The sequence below is a fragment of the Dendrobates tinctorius genome, unplaced genomic scaffold, assembly GCF_039654945.1.
Source record: "Dendrobates tinctorius isolate UK_male_01 unplaced genomic scaffold, ASM3965494v1 ptg000316l, whole genome shotgun sequence".
NCBI lineage: Eukaryota > Metazoa > Chordata > Amphibia > Anura > Dendrobatidae > Dendrobates > Dendrobates tinctorius.
In genome coordinates this window covers 276,327-294,819 of record NW_027361983.1, presented here as the reverse complement: position 1 = coordinate 294,819, position 18,493 = coordinate 276,327, and the positions used below count along the sequence as shown (strand labels likewise).

Genomic DNA, 18,493 nt, shown 5'->3' with positions numbered 1-18,493 from the left:
GTGATGCTGTGGTTGGCACAGTACTGGAGACACTGGTGGGGTACAGTACGGATGATGGTGACAAGTAGGGGCGACACTGTGTGGTAGGGACAATGCGGGGTGAGAGTCGTGCACTGTCCTGTATATATTTCCTGAAATGAGTTTATTATGCTTAATATTCACATCTTTGGATATAAACGCTGGAGTCCGGTCACATGACTGCCCCTGACAAACGCGCAGGAAATTACATGATCAGACAATCTGCACTGGTCACAAATGTGTTTGACCCCCTCTATACTTGTTAGCCTGCCACAGAAACATCGCCTGTAGGGGGCGCCCTCTTCATGGTCTATACAATGCCCCAGGGTCTCAGCCTGTAGGGGGCGCCCTCCTCATGATCTATACAGTGCCCCAGGGTCTCGGCCTATAGGGGGTGCCCTCCTCGTGTTCTCTACAGTGCCCCAGGGACTCTGCCTGTAGGGGGTGCCCTCCTCGTGATCTCTACAGTGCCCCAGGGACTCTGCCTGTAGGGGGCGCCCTCCTTGTGATCTCTACCATGCCCCAGGGACTCTGCCTGTAGGGGGTGCCCTCCTCGTGATCTCTACAGTGCCCCAGGGACTCTGCCTGTAGGGGGTGCCTTCCTTGTGGTCTATACAGTGCTCCTGGGCCTGTAAGGAGCGCCCTTCTAGTGGCCTATACAGTGCCCCAGAGTCTCAGCCTATAGGGGGCACCCTCCTCGTGATCTATACAGTGCCCCAGGGTCTCTCCCTGTAGGGGGCGCCCTCCTCGTGATCTCTACCGTGCCCCAGGGGCTCTGCCTGTAGGGGGTGCCCTCCTCGTGATCTCTACCGTGCCCCAGGGGCTCTGCCTGTAGGGGGTGCCCTCCTCGTGATCTCTACCGTGCCCCAGGGGCTCTGCCTGTAGGGGGTGCCCTCCTCGTGATCTCTACAGTGCCCCAGGGGCTCTGCCTGTAGGGGGTGCCCTCCTCGTGAACTCTACCGTGCCCCAGGGGCTCTACCTGTAGGGGGTGCCCTCCTCGTGATCTCTACCGTGCCCCAGGGGCTCTGCCTGTAGGGGGTGCCCTCCTCGTGATCTCTACAGTGCCCCAGGGTCTCAACCTATAGGGGGCACCCTCCTTGTGATCTATACAGAGCCCCGGGGTCTCGGCCTGTAGAGGACGCCCTCCTCACATGATGGAGGTCACCATAGTCTTGTTCATCCTGTTCTTCTATGTTCATGAATAAAATGGCAGAATTCCAGATATTTCCAGGGCCGAAGAAAAGAAGCTGGGAGAGCATGTAAGTACATAACAATGCCGATGTCTCAGGGTGACCCCCTGATCAGCAGGGTCATGGCGTCCATCAGCAAGTCTTCATACAAGAGGCGACGCTGGGAACGACACTCGTGTCATGGGTTTGGATGGGTTCTCCCAGTGCCCCACAGAAAGTCTTCACCTTCCAAACTCAAAGTGACCACATGGCGCTGTGTGTAGAGGAGGTTCCTAGGCCATAGGGAGTCAGCTGGGAACCGATCCTGTGAGGGAAAAGACAGGGGCTCCCGCTTAATATAAAGGTATTTGGTCCTTGCACCGCTCCTGTGCCCGCCCCCCACCGAACCTGCACGCTTGGGCCCAGATAAATATCTACGGTCAGAGACCCCACATCATGTCTCAGGCTGCCATCATGTACATTGGACACTCACAACTCTGTGGTCTTTCCGTGCTCTTGTGACGCTCCCTGACACTGCTGATAATGAGTCTTGGTGTCTGGTGAGGACTGGTGACCCCGACATGTGGCTCTCCGGTTTCGGTGTCTCACCACCAGCAGAACGGTGAGGAAAATCACTAGGACAGTTAGGACTCCTAGCACGACGATGGTGACAAGCTGCAGTTCACTGATCCCGTGTTCCCTTTGAGTTACCACCTCCTTTACAGAGATCTTGAAGTGCCCGGTCTTCACGGTGGAGCCAGGGCCCCACCTGTTGCTACTGACTGTCCTCTCTGGAAGCGCTGAGGGGGCCCGGGCTATTGCTGATGTTCTAGTATCATATTCCCATGTGGGCCTGGGAATGGGAACCTCACAGGACTTTCCAGTAAACCCAATAGGACAGTAGCACTCGTAGTCTCCAACTCGATCATAGCACTTCCCACCATTGAGACATGGCTGCTCAGCGCAATCATCAATGTTGACTGTGCAGAAGCGTCCCTGGAAACCGTGAGGGCACTCACATGAAAAGCGGTTCACCCCATCGATACAGGTGGCCCCATTAGCGCATGGACGCATCAGGCAATCATCAACATCTGTCTCACATAGCCGCCCCACGTAACCGGCCAAACATCGGCACGTGAAGTTCTCCGCAAAGCCCCCATTGTCCTGGCACGTTCCACCATTCAGGCATGGATACCTGGACAAGGAGAAATATTATTAACAGTGGTCCAACAAGAAACTGTAACCAAAGCCACGGAGGTCACACATCCTAAACGATCCACACACTGATCTGTCGCCTATGGTCCGGGCACTGATCTGTCGCCTATGGTCCGGGCACTGATCTGTCGCCTATGGTCCGGGCACTGATCTGTCGCCTATGGTCCAGGCACTGATCTGTCGTCACTGATCTGTCGCCTCTGGTCCGGGCACTGATCTGCCGCCTCTGGTCCGGGCACTGATCTGCCGCCTCTGGTCCGGGCACTGATCTGCCGCCTCTGGTCCGGGCACTGATCTGCCGCCTCTGGTCCGGGCACTGATCTGTCGCCTCTGACACAAACACTGATCTGCCGTCACTGATCTGTCGCTTATGGTCCGGGCACTGATCTGTCGACTCTGATCCGGCCACTGATCTGTCGCTGTTACAGAACCCCCCCAGCACCCCGAATAGGAGATGCATGTATGATAGGTGCAATATGAGATGCATACCCCTAATGCAGCAACCGACCGGCTGCGACCCCTGGGCAGAGGTAAACGAAATATCCCACTTCTGACCTCCCCCCCACCTTTGTAAATCCCACGGTAAATGACTGGGGGTCGCCGGCCACCTGCGGCTATTGTAATGTACATCTGGCGTCTTAATTGGAGCCTGTTATCTACTGGCCCGCCACATATTGATTGTCCTGTCCTCCTGTATGTATATATATTCTGAGACCGGTGAGTAAAATGTTGTCACACTGGAAATATGTGGAGAAGCAGTGATCTTTTATATGTTCCCATGTTACAAAGCCTTTCGAGCCAGCGTCCTTCATCCAGAAGTGAGGAAAAGCAGAGTGGACCTCCTGAAACACGGGGTGGTAATGTAAGAGGTACTACAGCACAGAAGTCCTGTTACAGTCGCCTATGGTCCGGGCACTGATCTGTCGCCTATGGTCCGGGCACTGATTTCTATCTAGCGGAGTGGTCCCTGCACAATCTATCGTCTCTAGCAGCGTGGTCCCGGCCCTGATCTGCAGTAATCTAGTGGATCAATCCAAAGGTCATTTTCCAGCCATATGCTCCATACATAAAATGATACTTCATGGTGGAATGATGATTTGTTACAATGTGTCAGTGTAGAGTGTCGCCTATGGGGAACGCTCGGGCTCTTACCCTTCCGCCTCACAGGGGCCTCTCTTGAGTTCACAGTTCCTCCCATGGAAGGATTCTGGGCAGTTACAGGAGTAATCGCCCTCAGCGGTAATGACGCATTCTGCTGCATTCTGGCAGGGACTGGAGCGCTCACAGACGTGCAGATCTGTAGAGACAAGAGGTAATAATAATGGTGGTGATAGTGGTGATGATGAGGGTTTAGTGTCGGATTCCCATAGAGCCTGCAGCCTCCTGGAGGTCTTCTGCTCCACCGGGGTCTCTGTCTTCTGCAGTCATCCCCGATTCTGCTGATGGCCGCTGCGGTCCATGTGTCCTGATATAAGTTGTCTATTTGTGTCACATCCTCACCCGCTGGGAGAGCGGTAAACTCCGACACCTGCAGCCTCCATTATAACCTGGACATTATAACAATGGTGACTCACCCTTGTCACAGAACTTCCCGTCCCAGCCGCTCAGACACATGCACTGCCAGGGCTGGTGGCACACACCGTGGACGCAGCCTGGCATCCTCACACAGTCCTCACAGAACGGACCGTCCCAGCCGGGATCACACCTGCCAAAAACAAGGTCAGAGGGTCACAGTGCAGAACAACCCGGACTCTGGAGCTATGAGTTCCCATCGGAGACCCCGCTGGTTCAGTGTCTGCATTGTGGGATGTGTGGATTCTCTACGTCAGATTTCACTGTATTTTGTGGTGCAGAATTGTGAGTGCAGCTCAGGAGGTGACGTCTTTAAACGGCACAATGTATTGATGGGGTTAGGAGGAGCGCAGAGTCTATCATCCTGTACTGACCTGCACACGCCGTCCTTGTCACAGTGTCCGTGGTACAGGTCACACCGCTCCGTACAATCGTCACCTGAAAGAAGAGACACAAGTGACCAAACCGTGACACTATGAGGTCGTCCAGCGCGTGATATACACCTAGTATCAATGGACGCAGCTTATTAACCAATGTTAAAAAAAAAAAAAAGGCCGAGCTGTCTGAGGAAATGGGATGAAATCCGCATAGAAACCTCAGGAGGAGCAGAATCTGGGGCAAAATGCCAGTGACCCCCAAAATCTCCCACTGTCGGCTGTGCTAAGTGATGGGATGCAGTACCTCTTCCAGGCCAGTGGTACATGCTGCAGATATTGTACGTCACATGCTCCGACCATGAGAGAGATCACCAACAAGCGGAAAAGAAAGGACCCATCACTGCAGACCGAAAATCACAGCAAGATGGCTGCACTGGTTGGACAGAAGCTGCTCCATGGGAAGTGGTGGGTCCGCCGCCTTACGTGTCCACATATCGCCCGTGTGAGCCCACACAGTGGATTAGTACCGTATTCTTCCCAGATGATGGCACTATCATCGCTCACTGATACTAGTCAATTCTATGTGCTGCCATCTTTTCTTCAGTCACATCCAGAGCTGCAGGTGACATTTGGGTGGCTTCCTGGTACCGGAATGAAGATAACCCCAGGGTCATGGCCCAGCTAGACTTGGAGGTGAAGCTAAAACACTATTTCCAATGGAAATTTGCAAAAATGTGATTGCAGCTCTGGATGTGACTCCAGAAGTCATAAAGTCAAAATCAGACAAAACCACTAAAACAAATTACAAAACAAAAAGTTTAATCACCTTGTACTGAAGTCTGGAAGATGAGCAGGACCCAACAGAAGGTGGAAAGCAGGAGCGGGGGGCACCAGAGCATGGTCAGCACTGCAGAGTCTGTGAAAAGAGAACACACCAGTCGTTATCTCACATCCTCCATCCCAGAGAATCACTGAGCGCTCAGGAGACAACACGGAGTGTCAGAGCACGCAGGAAAGGAGGAGGATCACAGAGCACACAGGAGAGGACAAGGAGGATCACAGAGCACACAGGAGAGAACAAGGAGGATCACAGAGCATGCAGGAGAGAACAAGGAGGATCACAGAGCACGCAGGAGAGAACAAGGATGATCACAGAGCACACAGGAGAGAACAAGGATGATCACAGAGCACACAGGAGAGAACAAGGATGATCACAGAGCACACAGGAGAGAACAAGGAGGATCACAGAGCACACAGGAGAGAACAAGGAGGATCACAGAGCACACAGGAGAGAACAAGGAGGATCACAGAGCACACAGGAGAGAACAAGGAGGATCACAGAGCACACAGGAGAGAACAAGGAGGATCACAGAGCACACAGGAGAGAACAAGGAGGATCACAGAGCACACAGGAGAGGACAAGGAGGATCACAGAGCACACAGGAGAGAACAAGGAGGATCACAGAGCACACAGGAGAGGACAAGGAGGATCACAGCATGCAGGAGAGAACAAGGAGGATCACAGAGCACACAGGAGAGAACAAGGAGGATCACAGAGCACACAGGAGAGGACAAGGAGGATCACAGCATGCAGGAGAGAACAAGGAGGATCACAGAGCACGCAGGAGAGAACAAGGAGGATCACAGAGCACACAGGAGAGAACAAGGAGGATCACAGAGCACACAGGAGAGGACAAGGAGGATCACAGCATGCAGGAGAGAACAAGGAGGATCACAGAGCATGCAGGAGAAGACAAGGAGGATCACAGAGCATGCAGGAGAAGACAAGGAGGATCACAGAGCACACAGAAGAGGACAAGGAAGATCACAGCATGCAGGAGAGAATGAGGACCACAGAGCACACGAGAAAACAAAGCCTCACAGAGTGTGCAGGAGAGATCAAGGAGCCTCACAGAGCACACAGGAGAGAACAAGGAGGATGACAGCACACAGGAGAGGACAAGGAGGATCACAGAGGATGAAAAGGATAACCGAGCGCACACGAGAGGACAAGGAGCCTCACAGAGCATGTAGGAGAAGACAAGGAGGATCACAGAGAACACAGGAGAGAAACAAGGAGGATCACAGAGCATGCAGGAGAGAACAAGGAGGTTCACAGAGAATGCAGGAGAGAACAAGGAGGATCACAGAGTATGCAGGAGAGAACAAGGAGGATCACAGAGCACACAGAAAAGGACAAGGAGCCTCACAGAGCATGTAGGAGAAGACAAGGAGGATCACAGAGAACACAGGAGAGAAACAAGGAGGATCACAGAGCATGCAGGAGAGAACAAGGAGGTTCACAGAGAATGCAGGAGAGGACAAGGAGGATCGCAGAGTATGCAGGAGAGAACAAGGAGGATCGCAGAGTATGCAGGAGAGAACAAGGAGGATCGCAGAGTATGCAGGAGAGAACAAGGAGGATCGCAGAGTATGCAGGAGAGAACAAGGAGGATCGCAGAGTATGCAGGAGAGAACAAGGAGGATCAGAGCGTGCAGGAGAGGACAAGGAGGATCGCAGAGTATGCAGGAGAGAACAAGGAGGATCGCAGAGTATGCAGGAGAGAACAAGGAGGATCGCAGAGTATGCAGGAGAGAACAAGGAGGATCGCAGAGTATGCAGGAGAGAACAAGGAGGATCGCAGAGTATGCAGGAGAGAACAAGGAGGATCGCAGAGTATGCAGGAGAGAACAAGGAGGATCGCAGAGTATGCAGGAGAGAACAAGGAGGATCGCAGAGTATGCAGGAGAGAACAAGGAGGATCACAGAGTATGCAGGAGAGGACAAGGAGGATCAGAGCGTGCAGGAGAGGACAAGGAGGTTCACAGCGCACACAGGAGAGAACAAGGAGGATCAGAGAGCATGCAGGAGAGAACAAGTATCACAGCACACAACTGAAAACAAGGAGGATCGGAGACCACGCAGAAGAAAGTAAAAGGAGGATCACAAAACACACAGCAGAGAGCAAGGAGGATCACCGAGCACACAGAGGACAAGGAGCCTCACAGCACACACAAGATTACAAGGAGGAATATCGAGCACTTAGCAGAGAATAAGGAGTATCAGAGAGCGTGCAGGAAAGTACATGGAGCCTCAGAGAGCATGCAGGAGAGAACAAGGAGGATCACAGAGCGAACAGGAGAGGACAAGGAGGATCACAAAGCACACAGAAGAGGACAAGGAAGATCACAAAGCACACAGAAGAGGACAAGGAAGATCACAGCATGCAGGAGAGAATGAGGACCACAGAGCACACAAGAGAAAACAAAGAGCCTCACAGAGCGTGCAGGAGGGATCAAGGAGCCTCACAGCGCACACAGAGAACAAGGAGAATGACAGCACACAGGAGAGGACAAGGAGGATCACAGAGCACACAGAAAAGGACAAGGAGCCTCACAGAGCATGCAGGAGAAGACAAGGAGGATCACAGAGCACGCAGGAGAAGACAAGGAGGATCACAGAGCACACAGGAGAGAAACAAGGAGAATTACAGAGCATTCAGGAGAGAACCAGGAGGATCACCGAGCATTCAGGAGAGAACCAGGAGGATCACCGAGCATGCAGGAGAGGACAAGGAGGATCACAGAGCATGCAGGAGAGGACAAGGAGGATCACAGAGCATGCAGGAGAGGACAAGGAGGATCACAGAGCATGCAGGAGAGGACAAGGAGGATCACAGAGCATGCAGGAGAGGACAAGGAGGATCACAGAGCATGCAGGAGAGGACAAGGAGGATCACAGAGCATGCAGGAGAGGACAAGGAGGATCACAGAGCATGCAGGAGAGGACAAGGAGGATCACAGAGCATGCAGGAGAGGACAAGGAGGATCACAGAGCATGCAGGAGAGGACAAGGAGGATCACAGAGCATGCAGGAGAGGACAAGGAGGATCACAGAGCATGCAGGAGAGAACAAGGAGGATCACCGCATGCAGGAGAGAACAAGGAGGATCACAGAACACTCAGGAGAGAACAAGAAGCTTCACAGAGCACGCAGGTGAGAACGAGGAGATTGAAAGCACATGCAAGATAGGACAAGGATTATCACAGAAAATGCAGGAGAGGACAAGGAGGATCACAGAGCGAACAGGAGAGGACAAGGAGGATCACAAAGCACACAGAAGAGGACAAGGAAGATCACAAAGCACACAGAAGAGGACAAGGAAGATCACAGCATGCAGGAGAGAATGAGGACCACAGAGCACACAAGAGAAAACAAAGAGCCTCACAGAGCGTGCAGGAGGGATCAAGGAGCCTCACAGCGCACACAGAGAACAAGGAGAATGACAGCACACAGGAGAGGACAAGGAGGATCACAGAGCACACAGAAAAGGACAAGGAGCCTCACAGAGCATGCAGGAGAAGACAAGGAGGATCACAGAGCACGCAGGAGAAGACAAGGAGGATCACAGAGCACACAGGAGAGAAACAAGGAGAATTACAGAGCATTCAGGAGAGAACCAGGAGGATCACCGAGCATTCAGGAGAGAACCAGGAGGATCACCGAGCATGCAGGAGAGGACAAGGAGGATCACAGAGCATGCAGGAGAGGACAAGGAGGATCACAGAGCATGCAGGAGAGGACAAGGAGGATCACAGAGCATGCAGGAGAGGACAAGGAGGATCACAGAGCATGCAGGAGAGGACAAGGAGGATCACAGAGCATGCAGGAGAGGACAAGGAGGATCACAGAGCATGCAGGAGAGGACAAGGAGGATCACAGAGCATGCAGGAGAGGACAAGGAGGATCACAGAGCATGCAGGAGAGGACAAGGAGGATCACAGAGCATGCAGGAGAGGACAAGGAGGATCACAGAGCATGCAGGAGAGGACAAGGAGGATCACAGAGCATGCAGGAGAGAACAAGGAGGATCACCGCATGCAGGAGAGAACAAGGAGGATCACAGAACACTCAGGAGAGAACAAGAAGCTTCACAGAGCACGCAGGTGAGAACGAGGAGATTGAAAGCACATGCAAGATAGGACAAGGATTATCACAGAAAATGCAGGAGAGGACAAGGAGCCCCTCAGAGTATGCAGGAGAGAACAAGAAGAATCATACAGCGTACAGGAGAGGACATGGAGCCTCACGGAGCACACAGGAGAGAACAAGGAACATAACAGTGCGTGCAAACAAGAACAAGGAGGATTAGAGAGCATGCAGGAGATGACAAGGAGGATCACCGACAACAAGGGGCTTCACAGAGCACCCAGGAAAGAACACAGAACCTCAAAGAGCAACCATGGGAGAATACAATACAATGCCTCACAGAGCACCCAGGAGAGAACACTGTGCCTCACAGAGCACCCAGGGGAGAATGCAGAGCCTCACAGAGCACCCAGGGGAGAATACAGAACCTCATAGAGCACCCAGGAGAGAACACAGAGCACCCAGGGGAGAATATAGAGCCTCAGAGCAACCAGGAGAGAATACAGAACCTCACAGAGCACCCAGGAGAGAATACAGAACCTCACAGAGCACCCAGGGGAGAATACAGAGCCTCACAGAGCACCCAGGAAAGAACACAGAACCTCAAAGAGCAACCATGGGAGAATACAATGCCTCACAGAGCACCCAGGAGAGAACACTGTGCCTCACAGAGCACCCAGGGGAGAATGCAGAGCCTCACAGAGCACCTAGGAGAGAATACAGAGCCTCAGAGAGCACCCAGGAGAGAATACAGAACCTCACAGAGCACCCAGGAGAGAATACAGAGCCTCACAGAGCACCCAGGAGAGAATACAGAACCTCACAGAGCACCCAGGAACGAACACAGAACCTCACAGAGAACCCAGGAGAGAATACAGAGCCTCACAGAGCACCCAGGGGAGAATACAGAGCCTCACAGAGCACCTAGGAGAGAACACAGAACCTCACAGAGCACCCAGGATGAGAATACAGAGCATCCAGGGGAGAATACAGAGCCTCACAGAGCACCTAAGAGAGAATACAGAGCCTCACAGAGGGCCCAGGAGAGAATACAGAACCTCACAGAGCACCCAGGAGAGAATACAGGACCTCACAGAGCACCCAGGAATGAGCACAGAACCTCACAGAGCACCCAGGAGAGAATACAGAGCCTCACAGAGCACCCAGGGGAGAATACAGAACCTCACAGAGCAACCAGGAGAGAATACAGAACCTCACAGAGCACCCAGGGGAGAATACAGAGCCTCACAGAGCACCTAGGAGAGAACTCTGTGCCTCCCAGAGCAACCAGGAGAGAACACAGAACCTCACGGAGCACCCAGGATGAGAATACAGAGCACCCAGGAGAGAATACAGAGCCTCACAGAGCACCCAGGAGAGAATACAGAGCCTCACAGAGCACCCAGGAGAGAACACAGAACCTCACAGAGCACCCAGGATGAGAATACAGAGCCTCACAGAGCACCCAGGAGAGAATACAGAGCCTCACAGAGCACCCAGGATGAGAATACAGAACCTCACAGAGCACCCAGGAGAGAATACAGAACCTCACAGAGCACCCAGGAGAGAATACAGAACCTCACAGAGCACCCAGGAGAGAATACAGAACCTCACAGAGCACCCAGGAGAGAATACAGAACCTCACAGAGCACCCAGGAGAGAATACAGAACCTCACAGAGCACCCAGGAGAGAATACAGAACCTCACAGAGCACCCAGGAGAGAATACAGAACCTCACAGAGCACCCAGGAGAGAATACAGAACCTCACAGAGCACCCAGGAGAGAATACAGAACCTCACAGAGCACCCAGGAGAGAATACAGAACCTCACAGAGCACCCAGGGGAGAATACAGAGCCTCACAGAGCACCCAGGGGAGAATACAGAACCTCACAGAGCACCCAGGGGAGAATACAGAGCCTCACAGAGCAACCAGGAGAGAACACAGAACCTCACAGAGCACCCAGGGGACAATACAGAACCTCAAAGAGCAACCAGGAGAGAAGACAGAGCACCCAGGAGAGAACACAGAGTACCTAGGAGAGAACACAGAGCACCCAGGAGAGAATACAGAACCTCAGAGCACCCAGGAGAGAACACAGAGCACCCAGGAGAGAATACAGAGCCTCACAGAGCAACCAGGAGAGAATACAGAACCTCAGAGCACCCAGGAGAGAACACAGAGCACCCAGGAGAGAATACAGGACCTCACAGAGCACCCAGGAGAGAATACAGGACCTCACAGAGCACCCAGGAATGAGCACAGAACCTCACAGAGCACCCAGGAGAGAATACAGAGCCTCACAGAGCACCCAGGGGAGAATACAGAACCTCACAGAGCAACCAGGAGAGAATACAGAACCTCACAGAGCACCCAGGGGAGAATACAGAGCCTCACAGAGCACCTAGGAGAGAACTCTGTGCCTCCCAGAGCAACCAGGAGAGAACACAGAACCTCACGGAGCACCCAGGATGAGAATACAGAGCACCCAGGAGAGAATACAGAGCCTCACAGAGCACCCAGGAGAGAATACAGAGCCTCACAGAGCACCCAGGAGAGAACACAGAACCTCACAGAGCACCCAGGATGAGAATACAGAGCCTCACAGAGCACCCAGGAGAGAATACAGAGCCTCACAGAGCACCCAGGATGAGAATACAGAACCTCACAGAGCACCCAGGAGAGAATACAGAACCTCACAGAGCACCCAGGAGAGAATACAGAACCTCACAGAGCACCCAGGAGAGAATACAGAACCTCACAGAGCACCCAGGAGAGAATACAGAACCTCACAGAGCACCCAGGAGAGAATACAGAACCTCACAGAGCACCCAGGAGAGAATACAGAACCTCACAGAGCACCCAGGAGAGAATACAGAACCTCACAGAGCACCCAGGAGAGAATACAGAACCTCACAGAGCACCCAGGAGAGAATACAGAACCTCACAGAGCACCCAGGGGAGAATACAGAGCCTCACAGAGCACCCAGGGGAGAATACAGAACCTCACAGAGCACCCAGGGGAGAATACAGAGCCTCACAGAGCAACCAGGAGAGAACACAGAACCTCACAGAGCACCCAGGGGACAATACAGAACCTCAAAGAGCAACCAGGAGAGAAGACAGAGCACCCAGGAGAGAACACAGAGTACCTAGGAGAGAACACAGAGCACCCAGGAGAGAATACAGAACCTCAGAGCACCCAGGAGAGAACACAGAGCACCCAGGAGAGAATACAGAGCCTCACAGAGCAACCAGGAGAGAATACAGAACCTCAGAGCACCCAGGAGAGAACACAGAGCACCCAGGAGAGAATACAGAGCCTCACAGAGCACCCAGGAGAGAATACAGAACCTCACAGAGCAACCAGGAGAGAATACCGAACCTCACAGCACCCAGGAGAGAATACAGAGCCTCACAGAGCACCCAGGAGAGAATACCGAGCCTCACAGAGCACCCAGGAGAGAATACCGAACCTCACAGAGCACCCAGGAGAGAATACCGAACCTCACAGAGCACCCAGGAGAGAATACCGAACCTCACAGAGCACCCAGGGGACAATACAGGACCTCAAAGAGCAACCAGGAGAGAATACCGAACCTCACAGAGCACCCAGGGGACAATACAGAACCTCAAAGAGCAACCAGGAGAGAAGACAGAGTACCTAGGAGAGAACACAGAGCACCCAGGAGAGAATACAGAGCCTCACAGAGCACCCAGGAGAGAATACAGAGCCTCACAGAGCAACCAGGAGAGAATACCGAACCTCACAGAGCAACCAGGAGAGAATACAGAGCCTCACAGAGCAACCAGGAGAGAATACAGAGCCTCACAGAGCAACCAGGAGAGAATACAAAGCCTCACAGAGCAACCAGGAGAGAATACAGAACCTCACAGAGCACCCAGGAGAGAATACAGAGCACCCAGGAGAGAACTCTGTGCCTCACAGAGGGCCCAGGAGTCCATATTACAAAACCACAGACAGATGTGACTCAGTCTGATGTGACGGGGACCTTGCACTTCAGCTTCTCTATAGGGTGGTGAAGACCATGGAGAAGGTCACACAGTCTGATGGAGGCCGTCACATGAGAGCCATCCCAAGGGTCTAAAAAATACAGCGGAAAAAAGGGCAGTGCCGCTTACCTGCCCAGGTCTTTGAACAAATGCACTGCAGGGTGCAGCAAGCCCATATAGCAAAGATGTTGCAAAACACAGTTGCAAGATACTAAATAGACGCCACTCACCACCTAGCCATTCATGGAGGGGTGACTGCTTAGTATATGTGTGCACAATAGAGGACTGGGAAGGGCGGTGTTCACATGCAGGTAATGAATAGTGTCTGGGTCTCAGCCTATTGACTGGCCAGCGCTCTCTACATGTATCCCATGTGAACACCCCTGAATACAAGACCCAACGTGCTGGGCCTGGCTGCACCCTGAAGCAATGAAACATAAAGTGCCCAAAATACATATAAATAGGTGAGGGTTGCGAGGCTGCATATCGTGGCCAAAATATCGACCAATGCCTCACATATTTCCATGTATTTTGGGTTGACCTCCCTGGCTGTGACGGTCCTAGACGGTGGTCCCTGAGCCATCACATGTGGCCTGATGGCCGCTCTGGAGGAGGCACATGCTCTGGTTATTGGGCAGGTTGTATGATCAGACACTTATGGGGTCAATGTCTAGACTCCTACCTTCAGAAGGACACAGCGACGGTCCTGCAGATTACGGTGAAAAGTGCAGGGAGGGCCACATCCTTAGTACAGTCACGGTTGATGGATCCAGTCTGGACGTCTCCGGTCTCCTGATGGATCAGAGATGAGAATTACAGGATGACCATCAGAACCATAAACTTAAAGATGTGTGGGAGGATGGGCTATAAGGGTTACCAGAGGGCAGGGGCCCCCCCCACCGCCAAAGTGCAGGGTCCTCCCCGCAATCCCCCAGAGGGCAGGGGTCCTCCCCGCAATCCCCCAGAGGGCAGGGGTCCTCCCCGCAATCCCCCAGAGGGCAGGGGTCCTCCCCGCAATCCCCCAGAGGGCAGGGGTCCTCCCCGCAATCCCCCAGAGGGCAGGGGTCCTCCCCGCAATCCCCCAGAGGGCAGGGGTCCTCCCCGCAATCCCCCAGAGGGCAGGGGTCCTCCCCGCAATCCCCCAGAGGGCAGGGGTCCTCCCCGCAATCCCCCAGAGGGCAGGGGTCCCCCCGCAATCCCCCAGAGGGCAGGGGTCCCCCCGCAATCCCCCAGAGGGCAGGGGTCCCCCCGCAATCCCCAGAGGGCAGGAGGCCCCCCGCAATCCCCAGAGTGAAGCCGCAGTCTTATTAATACAGGTGTGTCATGGCCGTACACTGTGCAGGACTAGTTTCCCTGGGACAGAGCTCACTTCTGCTGTCTCCAATTCTTCTGAATCTCTAGGCCTCTGCTTGCTGCCATTGATTAGAAGTATTCAGTCATTGTATGGATGTACAGTATAATGTCCAGCGATGCCCCCTGCAGGTGCACTCACATCACAGCCAGCCATATCTGTGCCACTTCAGCCTCGCGGCAGCTGGGGTTTTTATTGTGCTCAGCAGAGGTTTCCTTGTCCTGTGGACACATATGTGCAGGCGACAAGAAACAGACTTGATAAACGAGGAGGGGGTGTCGCATTGTATGTTCGAAACGCGTATATCTGCACAGAGATTGAAGCTTCAGAGACTGGGAGTTCTGTGGAAACTGTTTGGGTAAGAATACAAGGACAGAACAATGGAAAGGACACCATTGTAGGCATTTACTACAGGCCGCCTGTGCAAGCCGAAGATATAGATGAACTCTTTATGCATCAGATGGCCAAGTTCTCCAAAAAATATGACATAGTTGTCATGGGAGATTTCAACTATCCAGACATTTGTTGGGAATCTCTCTCAGGCAAAACTAACAGGTCAAGGAAATTCTTATCCTCTCTTGCTGACAACTTTATCTTCCAAAAGGTAAGGGAGAAAACAAGGGGAACTGCTACCTTGGATCTAATCCTTATAAACAGGGAGGAAATGGTTGAGGAGGTAAAAGTGGCTGGGACCCTAGGAGGTAGCGACCATGCTATTTTAGAATTTTGGATTACTAGAGGTGGAAGACCTGTGAAGACTCAGACGTCAAGGTTAGATTTCAGAAAGGCAGATTTTAAGGGATTCAGAAAGAGAATTGGAGGGATCCAATGGCTGGATATCCTTAAAGACAAAAATGTCCAGGAAGGATGGGAAATCTTGAAAAATGAAATTCTCAAAGCACAGTTGTTAACAATTCCGAAAAGAGGGAAGAATAGGAAGCATTTAAGGAAACCAGGATGGATGAACACAGAACTTAAGCACATGCTAAAAAGGAAGAAAAAAATGTTTATAAAATGGAAAGAGGGAGGCATATCTAAAGAAGAATATAATGCTGTCTGCAGAACCTGCAGGGCACAAATCAGATTAGCTAAAGCTGAAAATGAACTGAGGCTTGCAAGAGATGTCAAAAGCAATAATAAAGGATTTTGGGGATATGTCAAAAGTAAAAGAAAAGTCAAAGATGCTATAGGATTTTTACAGGATGAAAACGATGAAATGGTAAGACAGGATGTTGAGAAGGCTGAACTTTTAAATTCCTATTTTGCATCTGTTTTCTCTCAGAAAGGAAATGCAACATCAACTGTTATTCACTGTCCTATTAAGGGAATAGAAGAATCCAGGATATCTATAAACAGAAAGATAGTGAGGAAACACTTAGCTAACCTAAATGAATTCAAGTCTCCAGGTCCAGATGAATTACACCCCAGAGTACTGAAGGAGATAGCAGAAGAAATTTTTGAACCCCTCTCCATAATCTTTGAAAATTCTTGGAGAACAGGAGAAGTGCCAGAAGACTGGAGAAGAGCAAATGTTGTTCCTATCTTCAAAAAGGGGAAGAAGGTGGACCCAGGCAACTATAGGCCGGTGAGTCTGACTTCTATACCAGGAAAGATCTTTGAACAAATTATTAAACAACATGTATGTCAATACCTGGATAAGAATGAAGTGATTAAACAGAGTCAGCATGGGTTTCTAACTAATAAGTCATGTCAGACTTAATTTCCTTCTATGACGGTATCACTGATTGGGTGGATCAAGGAAATGCTGTAGATATAGTATATCTTGACTTCAGCAAAGCATTTGACAAAGTCTCTCATACAATCCTTATTGAAAAAATGACTAAGTATGGAATGGACAAGGCAACTGTTAGGTGGATTCATAACTGGCTTAGTGATCGGACCCAAAGAGTGGTCGTAAATGGCTGCACATCCAGTTGGAAGAATGTCTCAAGTGGGGTACCACAGGGCTCTGTCCTGGGCCCTGTATTGTTCAACATCTTTATCAACGATTTAGATGAAGGAATTGAGGGTAAACTGATTAAATTTGCTGATGACACAAAGCTAGGAGGGATAGCTAATACTAGAGAAGAGAGAGAGAGGATTCAAAAAGATTTAAACTGGAGAAGTGGGCAGCAACTAACAGAATGGTTTTTAACAGGGAGAAATGCAAAGTACTACATCTGGGCAATAAAAATGAAAAAAGCATATATAGAATGGGAGGAATAGGGCTAAGTGACAGCACATGTGAAAAAGACTTGGGTATACTAATAGATCACAGACTGAATATGAGTCAACAGTGTGATGCAGCAGAAAAAAAGGCAAATGCAATTCTAGGATGTATTAACAGAAGCATACAGTCTAGATCACGTGAAGTCATTTCCCTCTACTCCTCTTTGGTCAGACCTCATCTGGAATATTGTGTCCAGTTTTGGGCACCACATTTTAAAAAAGACATCAACAAACTGGAGCAAGTTCAGAAAAGAGCGACCAGAATGGTGACTGGTCTGCAAACCCTGTCTTATGAGGAAAGGTTGCAGGATTTGGGAATGTTTAGTTTGCAAAAGAGAAGACTGAGAGGAGACTTAATAGCTGTCTACAAATATCTAAAGGGCTGTCATATTGTAGAAGGATCAACTTTATTCTCATTTGCACAAGGAAAGACTAGAAGCAATGGGATGAAACTGAATGGGAAGAGACACAGATTAGATATTAGAAAAAACTTTTTGACAGAGTGATCAATGAGTGGAACAGGCTGCCACGAGAAGTGGTGAGTTCTCCTGCAATGGAAGTCTTCAAACAGAGGCTGGACAGACATCTGACTGGGATGATTTAGCGAATCCTGCTTTGAGCAGGGGGTTGGACCAGATGGCCCAGGAGGTCCCTTCCAACTCTACGATTCTATGACAGTCACACATAATATTGGCCCTAGGCAGGGCCACAGGTGAGCCTGGCTGCCCGTCAGCTGACAGCTGAGAAATGGTAGCGGGGTGAATCCCGGACATTCCATGTAATGGAGGCCACAGCAGCAACCGCCACAGTGATCAGGCACAAGGTCACACGATATGGACGTCTGTCCTGTGCGTGACCATCCAAGACCGGAGGAGATTCGACCATTCTGATGTTCTGTAGCCGAGACGTATGCGGAAGGGAGACCCGGGAACCCAAACCACACTGGGACAGCACACTGCAACATACACCTGACTGTACCACAAAATACACCCTAGTATAAAGGACAGTACACCTGATGGTACCGCAAAATACACCCTAGTATAAAGGACAGTACACCTGATGGTACCGCAAAATACACCCTAGTATAAAGGACAGTACACCTGATGGTACCGCAAAATACACCCTTGTAAAAAGGACAGAATACCTGATGGTACCGCAAAATACACCCTAATTGTCACGATCCATTTTTGGATCTGTGGCAGATCTGGCTTCTCAGATTAAAACTTTTTTCCTTTCAGGCCATCCGGTGTTAATGTCAGTCCCCCCCCCCCAGGTGGCCTGCTGGTGTAATTTCAATGGTGGGTTTGCTGATGTGGGTGGTGACTACTCCCACCATCCTTCAAGAGGTCACCTGATGCATCAGCTGACTGTCGGTGTTAGAGGTTTCTACAGTGAGCACACTGGAGGAAGGAGCTGGCTGGGTGCAGTGGTGCTTTTCTGAGTTTGCTAATCTGGTGTGTCACGGGGTCCTTCTCCGATACCACACAATCAACAGAGCGAGGGAAGTTTGAACAATCCCAAGACCTTTATTATAGGCAAAACTAAAAGGTCCATAAAAAATCCACCACACAGAGGATACAATAGACCAGAACACAAATGCAGCTTAGTAACAGGATGA

At 51.2% G+C, this 18,493-nt stretch overlaps 1 protein-coding gene across 4 annotated transcripts in view; it reads right to left on the bottom strand.

The window, feature by feature from the left end:
• Positions 1 to 123: 123 nt before the first annotated feature.
• DLK2 (delta like non-canonical Notch ligand 2) overlaps positions 124 to 18,493 on the bottom strand; it is a 94,532-nt gene continuing 76,162 nt past the window's right edge. For 2 of the 4 annotated variants that reach the window (XM_073561392.1, XM_073561394.1), the window contains 7 exons: positions 13,978 to 14,087; positions 5,178 to 5,267; positions 4,349 to 4,412; positions 3,977 to 4,107; positions 3,555 to 3,699; positions 1,681 to 2,382; positions 124 to 1,512 (listed from right to left, as the gene is read on the bottom strand). In XM_073561392.1, coding sequence (XP_073417493.1) covers positions 1,443 to 1,512; positions 1,681 to 2,382; positions 3,555 to 3,699; positions 3,977 to 4,107; positions 4,349 to 4,412; positions 5,178 to 5,250 — 1,185 coding nt within the window. In that variant the 5' untranslated portion in view covers positions 5,251 to 5,267; positions 13,978 to 14,087 and the 3' untranslated portion in view covers positions 124 to 1,442. Of the gene's footprint in view, positions 2,383 to 3,554; positions 3,700 to 3,976; positions 4,108 to 4,348; positions 4,413 to 5,177; positions 5,450 to 13,977; positions 14,088 to 18,493 lie in introns of those variants that run through there. The other 2 variants (XM_073561396.1, XM_073561395.1) reach the window with 2 other exon arrangements.